The sequence below is a fragment of the Macadamia integrifolia genome, chromosome 9, assembly GCF_013358625.1.
Source record: "Macadamia integrifolia cultivar HAES 741 chromosome 9, SCU_Mint_v3, whole genome shotgun sequence".
In the NCBI taxonomy this organism is placed as follows: domain Eukaryota; kingdom Viridiplantae; phylum Streptophyta; class Magnoliopsida; order Proteales; family Proteaceae; genus Macadamia; species Macadamia integrifolia.
The window spans coordinates 2,172,067-2,180,354 of record NC_056565.1 but is presented as its reverse complement, the minus strand read 5'-3'; the positions used below and the strand labels follow the sequence as shown (position 1 = coordinate 2,180,354).

Genomic DNA, 8,288 nt, shown 5'->3' with positions numbered 1-8,288 from the left:
CACACACGCAAAAAAAAAAAAGGCATGCTATACTTGGGATATCTTATCCCACGTATCAGTATGATTCTCCTTATTGCAATGTACCATCTTCTGGCCCAGTTTTCAACCCCTATTGCTGACCATATCTCTGTCTCAATTTTTCAAAAGGTCAACAAAGCCACTCAAACTAATGCAAAACCTGGCTTGATTATGTGGGATAATGGAGTCATTAAGGAGGTATTAATGACCAGGTTGGAGGATTGATCTACTATTGATCCTCCAGTTTTGATCACCAGCTCACTGGCTCACCAGATTGGCTTGGAAACGCAGGTTTTCTGAAGAGATTTTTCTTCATTTGTTATTGGTCATTGGTGCTGTGGTGCATGTGGCATGTTTACTCATTAATCTGGACTGGACCAGTGTTGCATTTATGCATGTGTTGAAATTCAGAACCCAACATGTAAACAGATCAGAGTCTTGTTCATGCAGTTGGCCGATTGATTTAATTCCTTTACTTATTTCCTTTTTTAGAATTAGAAACAATAGGAACTGAATTAGAGTTGATTTTTATTTTTATTTGAGTGAGATTTTGTTTCTATCTTTAGATTTAGGTGCAAGTTTATTCAATTTCAAAATAGCACGCTAGTTATTGTTTTGTCTTTAAATAGTGTTATTGTACCCAATGATGGGACTTGGATTGATTGAAATTGAATGACAGTTTTGGGTGAAACCATGGCTACCGTGCATGCTGTTCTCCCTTTCCCTCTCTGATATTCTCTCTTTCCCATCCCTTGCTGTTCTTCTATAATTCGATCAAAGTTCTCACTCCAAACAACCTACCTGGTGTGAGTTCGAATCCAAACTCTTACCTGGTTCTGTTACTGTTCGTCATCCCTGCAGCAGGACACAATGAGAAAAGGATCACAAAACTCCACCGGCAGATCCCTGTTTGCCTTTTGGTTCTGGTTGAAGAAAGTTGGTCCCAAGGCGATTCAAACCCTTGAAGCTCTAGCTCTAATACCCTTCCTGTGGAGAGATCTATCTCTGAAACTAGGGCTGGACCTGCAACCATCGCCTGATGAGATTTGCAGAATCTGATCTGCTGTTCTGAACATCTTCGTTGGCTATTTATGATGGGTAATCCAGGTCTTCAATATTCAGAGCCCTCTTTGAAGTTCCAGCTCTATCAGGTATCCCATGAGAGAGATTTCTCCTTTGAAGCTGGCTACTTCTACCGCTGGGTTCATTCCTATCGTGTGAGAAAGAAGAAGCTAGATCTTCTTTTTACACTGAAGCCCTATTTCCTGATATTACAAGAAGACCCTGATTTTGATTTTGTTATTCCAGTTTACCCCACCTCTGTTTTACTTTCCAGAATCAACTTTCTCCTTTTTTATCTAGTTCCTTTTGTGTCCCAAGTCAATTATTTAATTCCAAAGGGGTTCTAAATTGCCTCATAAATTACAAGATTGCCACTGGTTTGCTTAGGTTGAATCATTTATTCTTTTGTGGGCCCATAAGCAATCCAATTTCAAATTTTGGAATCCGGATCTGCATCACTTGTGTAAAGGAAGAAGGTTATTCATGGTTAGGTAATGGGATATTTTGTCAGCTGTGTCACTTGTTGAGATAATGGCACTATTCAAAAGGATAGACATATATGTAAAACAAGTTCTGTGTAGAAACTTTATATGGCAAAAGTGGAAGTGATAATGTAAGCTGGATGTCCATGGAGGGGATAGAGTGAAATGTATGTTTACCCATATATTAGTGTGTTCATACAACACATGTAAAGGGAGTAAATGTTTCTTCTTTTGCTGGTTACCTTAAAACTAGTTTGTTGATATGATTGTAGCTTCTAGATCAAAGAACTGGATATGGAAATCTAGAAATATTAAGTTGACGCTTTATACAGGGATATACCAGTGCTGCAGTTATTGGGCTATGCCATATTTAATAGTAGCATACATATGTTTCATTATCTTCATGTCATGAATGTTTATAGTAGAGCTCCTTTGGAAAGATGGGCTGTCACCAGGGGTAATGGGGCTTGTATCTTCATCTAGATTTGTATTGGATTCAAAACTCCATTTGTTTGGGGTTTCTTTATTCATTTTATTGATGATTTCTCCTTTTCTTTGGGGGTGGGGGATGAAACAGTAAAAGCAGAGTGTAAATTATAATGCATGTAGGCTTAATGTTTCCTGAGTAACCTGTTTATTGATCTCAACCAAACGATCAACTGTATTAGACCCATCTGGAGGTCTGATCTAACAGATTATATTGTTGGATCTGTAAAGCACCCTTGGATGCTTTGTATGTCGAATTCCATGGTCCATCTGAGCTATGCGGCCCACCATCTACTGGTTTTTTTTTTTTTTTTTTTTTTTTTTTTTTTTAAACCGTCAAATCACATATGGCTTATTGCTGATGTGGCAATTCTAACCTGTTGAATAGATAAAGGATCATGTGAATTGGTCATCTGTCTGGTTTCAAAGTCAAACTTAATCACATAGCCCACCATGTATTCAATCATTTGCTCAGCTATCCTGATCTTAACCAAGATTGACTTGTTTATCTTTCCATGTGGTGAAATGCTTTTGAGCTGCTTTTACCTCCAGCAAAAAAAAAAATTGCTTTTGATCTGAAACATACTACATGAATCAAGGTAATGTGGACAAAATGGCCACACAAAATTTTGGAATTCAATGTAGCTGCCATCTGGCAGATTTAGGACCATATGGATAAGCTTATCTGCATGGGCCATATGAATAAAATGTTGCCATTCCAAAAGGGATATGACATGTTTCAGGCGCAAGATTTTAGAGGTAAAGTGCGAACTCAAAAGTACAATGAAATTTCATGACCTCCTTTTTCTGAGTTGAACTGATTGATTTTCATAGTTCTTTAATGTAATTATATTCTGGTGGAATTGACCTGCAGATATTTAAAACGTTCTAATTATGTTTGATTCTGTGATTCATTTTGTTGTTTTTTTTTTCCTCTTGGTTTCTTGTTAACATGCACTCACCGGTTTTTCTTTTTAATCTTGCTGAAGGAATTTTTGTTGCATTGGCATTGAGGTTTGATGTGTCAAGAGGGAAAGAGAATCGCTATTTCAGGAGTGCATTTTTTGGATATGCAGTTGGTCTGGTCCTAACAATTTTCGTGATGAACTGGTTTCAAGCGGCACAGGTTATTTATATCCATATAATTTTTATCCTTTAAATATACCCTCCCACTCAAGGGATGCATTTAGTTAATTTTCTTCCACTAATTCTAAATTATCTTACAATTGCCCTTTTGCACTTTCAGCCTGCACTTCTGTATATTGTGCCATCTGTTATTGGATCTGTCGCTGTCCACTGCTTATGGAATGGAGAAGTCAAACCGGTTTGTTCTACAGCTTTTCTCCCACCCCGCCCCACACCACCCCACCCCACCCCACCCCCCCCCCCCCCCCAAAAAAAAAAAAAAAAGTTTTATTCTCATTGTATACGCAAAGGAAAAAAAAATAGTATATAACATGAATAGAAGACTTCCAATTGAGGCTTTGATGCAGGAACATTCTCCAAGGTTCCTCTCTATGTACCTCCACATAAGTGGGTACTGCTCTGCTGTCTAATGGGGATTGTTGGAGTTCCATTCAGCAAATAAGAGTGAAGAAACTCAGTTCATTACATATTAGGGCCTTTCTTTTATTATTATTACTATAATTAACTGTTAGAATATTCTGGGCAATGGCTTTTAGATGGGTTAGAGAGAGAGAGAGAGAGAGAGAGAGAGAGGGGTTATATATCTGCTAAGAGAGAATTTGTTGTCTGAAACAGAGTTGGCTTCAAGTGTTCAAGATTGGGAGTTGATGTTCCCTATTTCTAATAGGAATCTTTAGTTCTCTTCTTTACATAACTTGTAATCAGTTGTTGAGTTGAAGCTCCCCTTCCCCAAGGCAGAATGATCTTTAGTTCTCTTCACTAAATCAGTTGGTGGTGGTCTTGACCCGTCAACCCCCTCTTAATTTTTATGGATGAAAATGAAAGATGGCAGTTTTATTCAAGTCACTTTCTTCTAGTCAGTCTCCCTTACTACTAAATATTCGTAACCATTACAAAGGTAAAGCAAAGGCAGTTAATGATAATGACAATGAGGTTGACAAGTATCGTCTGTTCCTTAGATGTTTTTTGTTTTTTCTTCTATAGTCAATGAATAGTTGAGAAGTTGAGATATATTCTAATGATTTTGTTATCGTTTATAGCTATTGGAGTTTGATGAGTCTAAGACAGCTGCGTCAACTAAAGGAGGAGAGTTGAGAAATGATGATGATGATGATGCCAAATCAAGCAAAAAAGAGGAATAGGGGATGCAGAGTTCTTTTTCTAATGGGATAAAGGAACGCGACGGTTTACAATGAGGCCTAGCCTTGTAGCTCAACCACAAACTAACTTATGGAACCTGGTTAGAATGCCATTGTAAGAGATTTTGGTTTTTAATTAATTAAGATATATAGTTATTAAATAGTAAGCCTCCGACGTGAATACTTCGGGGTCCTTCCTTTGGTACTGCAATCTTTCTTTTACCTTGCCGTGGCCTCTCTCTCTCTCTCTCTCTCTCTCTCTCTCTCTCTCTCTCTCTCTCTCTCTCTCTCTCTAACATGTTATTAATCTTTGGGGGGATTAAATTAGATAATGTTTTGCTGTGTCATGGTGGGGGGTTGCAGTTACCCTACCCCCTCCCAAACATGAAAGAGCAATAAATAGTAGGCAAATGTTTACCTCATCATGGGAGGATAGAGAAGAATCTCTTCACTTACTACTGTTATATTCGTTCATTGAAATCATAGAATCATGTGGGTTGTATTTTTAGTTTTGTACATGTGCAATACAGTAGGAATACAAATACAATTTATCTTCTACATATAAAACGCAACCAAGTACAAATACAAATTGTAGAGATGAAATGGCATGTATAGAACTCTGGGGGAACTGTAGAAGTGGGAGACTTTTCTTGGACTAAGACGGGGTAATTAGGGTGAAAGACATTCTTGTTGGAATAACTAGGATTTGGCACCCAAAGTACCTCCATTTTCTTACTATAAAATAGAAAAACCTCTCTCTGGTTTCCCCAAGTCACTGGGTTCCTCAGTCCATATGTTATTGCAAATATATTGCAAATTACTCTTTGTCCGTCCACTTGATTTTTGTCCATTACAACATTCAGATTCAGTGATTGATTTGTTTTTGAAGGGGTAACAGATTCTATCTCAAAGAAAAACTTTACTAGACAAACATTTTCGTTTGATTTAGTTTGTCATATAATGTACGTTGGATATTTTTTTTTTTTAGAAATAGTATCTCTCGTTCTGGTGATTGGCGAGTGGATTTTACTTGGATAAAAGGTTCCGAAAGTGAAATATCAAGTCCCATACTATCGTAGTTTGAAGCCGCAGGCGAGGGCCTGTAGGGGGTAAAAAAAAAAAAAAGACTAATAATAAATGAAAAGAAGAAAAGGTTACCATTTATCCTTCTAATAGCATAAGTAGTAACATGCAACTCTAACAAGAAAACTACAAGATTATCAATCTTCAATATAGCATAAGTAGTAACATGCAACTCGAACAAGAGAACTAGAAGATTATCAAATCTTCAAATGTTTCTCAACCTATAATTTTTGTCCAAACCATCTCATTCTCGTTCATCCAATGACAGACTTCAATTAGGCCTGGGCCAAAACCCAAAAGCTTAAAAGCAAGATGATTTGGATTCCAAGAAGATGTGTCATAATGGCATGCCATGATTGCATGATTCACTTTCTTTTTAGCATGTATATCAACTGAATATACTTTCACTTTCTGTAAAACATGGCAATAATAGACTTGAAATGGAAATGGCTGACTATGACACAAGGCTGGTGGTTCAGATAGGTTTCCATAGATGAGTTTCACAGCTCCAATAGTGACATTCTCATAGGATCCTTCAACACTCTCAGTATTCCATATGTGTACATGGTGTCCTAATTTCTCAATAACAAAATCAATGAGATCCTCGGCAGAAGTAACACAGATGCTTTGCTTGCCTTGAATGGGGCATTTCTCACAAGTCTTGAGGGTGTCTTGAATATATTCTTCAATGTTTGATTCATCCACCACACCAAAAAGTTTCTTCAATTCCTCAATCTGGGCAAAGGAAAATGGTATTTTTGATGCTAGAGATCTTGGCAAGAATGATTTATATGACATTGGATTCCTTAGATCAGGGATATGCATGAAACCTCTCTCTTTCAACATTGATTTTCGAAAATATGGCAATCCACCTTGGCTAGCAACCAACAACGGTGTTTCAGTTGGAAAGTCATATTCTATTTTGGCAGCATTCCACTGGGCTATTGGTGGTAGGGTTGTATTGTCCATTGTCTTCTTCACTGGTGCATTTGTAGAACAAACAATATTTGCTTGCTTACAAAATGAACACAGGTGAGAAGCCAATTTATTTTCCTCCATAAGTTTTAGAAACACTTTCACCTGATGGGGACTTAATGGAGAAGCCTTTGCATTTAACCAATGTGGAGGGGGAGGAAGACCAATATGCTCTTCCCACTACTGTAAGAAGCCATTTTCAGCTTGAGAACCCTGCAATTCATATGAAGAAAGAAAAACATATTAGAAAGATAAAACAAGAACATGCAATAATTAACCATGTTGAAATGAATGGATAAAGGAAATGCATATTTTTTCTCACACTAAAGTATGCTACTATCAGAAGTCCAATCAAGATAATGGTATGGGTCATGGTGTGAAACAGATAATGGGATCAGTTATATCAGTGGCTTGGTTGAAATGAGTTGGGTTTGTTGCATTGAGAGGGGGTGTTTGAATTCAGATAGAGGGTAAATGAAGTTTTTCTAGTCCCCTAAATGGCTAAAACTATAATTTCCCAATTTCTCCTATGGAAAACTGATTTTTTTTTCTTTTATGATTAGTTTGAAAGCAAGCTTCCGACTGCCCTTCAGCCATCAAAATTTTAATATCAAAATTACCCCTCAATTCAATTTTCTTATTTTCTTACTAGGAAAGGGTTTTGTGCACAGTTGTGCATGGTGCACAGCCTTGCATAAAGCCGTTGGATGGAGGTTTAGGTCTACGGTACACCCTATCAACCCCATCCAAAGGCTTTGCGCATATTCACGCATGCTACTGTGCACAAAACCTTTTTCCTATCTTATAAATCTAGCAGAAGTAAATAAATAAAAATAATAAAAAAAATATTGCAAGCTCAATAATATTTCTCAATCCAAAAAGGCAATTGCAAACAAAAACAAAGAAAGGCGACTCAACAAAAGAGCAGTCAATGAAAGGGACCAAAACCTTCCCCTTTTAAAGGTCATAGATCTTTAATTCATCTAACATTTCTAACTTACCAAAAATTGGGATGTTATAATTTTTGTTAAACAACAATGCATCAACCAAAATGCTGATATACTATAGTGTTTTTTAATTAAAAAGATATCTATTTTGTGAAGATCCTCGACCATACATTTTTTAGGTCAAAACTCCCACATGGTTGGCTATAGGAAGAACTCAGAATTGCCATTCTAGGGTCCATTATTGAGACTTCTAGGCAAGAATGCATGACCATGGAAGAAAAACTTTGAGAGGAGAAATTTAACCTTAGCAAGAGTTGGTATGAACAATTTAGGCTTAGAAAAGATAAAACAATCATTATTCAAGGAAAATTTGGGAGTAGATTAATTGTCTAATATAGCAACAGGAGGAAGGTTTTTGAAAGTTTTTTGTTTTAAGTTGCTTTATATTAAAAAGTTTTTTACTAGCAGACTTTAAAGGTTATCTTTATACTGGCACCATGTTCTCCATATGGAATGGTGATATGGAAAATTCACCCATATTGAATTTAGAAAATAGTCAATTGTTGGCTGCATGACAAATTTTAGAGCCAGATTTAAGCATATATTTCCCAATGTATTGGCATATTCAGTAGTGTTTTCAATTTTTTTTTTAAATTAATTTTTTACACTAGATTTGAAAGCTTTAGTTTCCACTCCGCCACCTCCATTTTGGATAAAACTTGACATGTGGACATTACTCTACTTGCGTAAAAATTTTCATCTCTATTGAATGTGCCACATGGTAGATATTTGTGGTAGTCTAAAGATTCTACCGGATTACTTAAACCTTTTCAAAGGTTATCCGTGTACCCACTTTGCAAAGATTAGGCATCCAGGCATTCCAACGAATTTTAGTGGAAGGACGCACACTATTTGTTTACATCCATTGGTTTCGTACGGACTTTGATGGG

General features: G+C 36.8%; 2 protein-coding genes across 2 annotated transcripts in view; one reads left to right on the top strand and one right to left on the bottom strand.

The window, feature by feature from the left end:
• Window positions 1-4,544, top strand: part of LOC122088877 (signal peptide peptidase 1) — a 36,203-nt gene extending 31,659 nt beyond the window's left edge. The window contains exons 10-12 of the mRNA XM_042658235.1: window positions 3,038-3,174; window positions 3,295-3,372; window positions 4,235-4,544. Of these exons, the coding sequence (XP_042514169.1) occupies window positions 3,038-3,174; window positions 3,295-3,372; window positions 4,235-4,336 (317 nt within the window). The 3' untranslated portion in view covers window positions 4,337-4,544. The remainder of the gene's footprint in view (window positions 1-3,037; window positions 3,175-3,294; window positions 3,373-4,234) is intronic.
• Window positions 4,545-5,467: 923 nt separating this feature from the next.
• LOC122088878 (polygalacturonase-1 non-catalytic subunit beta-like) lies at window positions 5,468-6,818 on the bottom strand. Its single transcript, XM_042658236.1, has 2 exons — window positions 6,714-6,818; window positions 5,468-6,604 (listed from the first exon to the last, which is right to left on the bottom strand). Exon 2 carries the CDS (start codon window positions 6,473-6,475, stop codon window positions 5,633-5,635), a length of 843 nt encoding a protein of 280 aa, XP_042514170.1. The 5' UTR covers window positions 6,476-6,604; window positions 6,714-6,818; the 3' UTR covers window positions 5,468-5,632.
• Window positions 6,819-8,288: the final 1,470 nt, after the last annotated feature.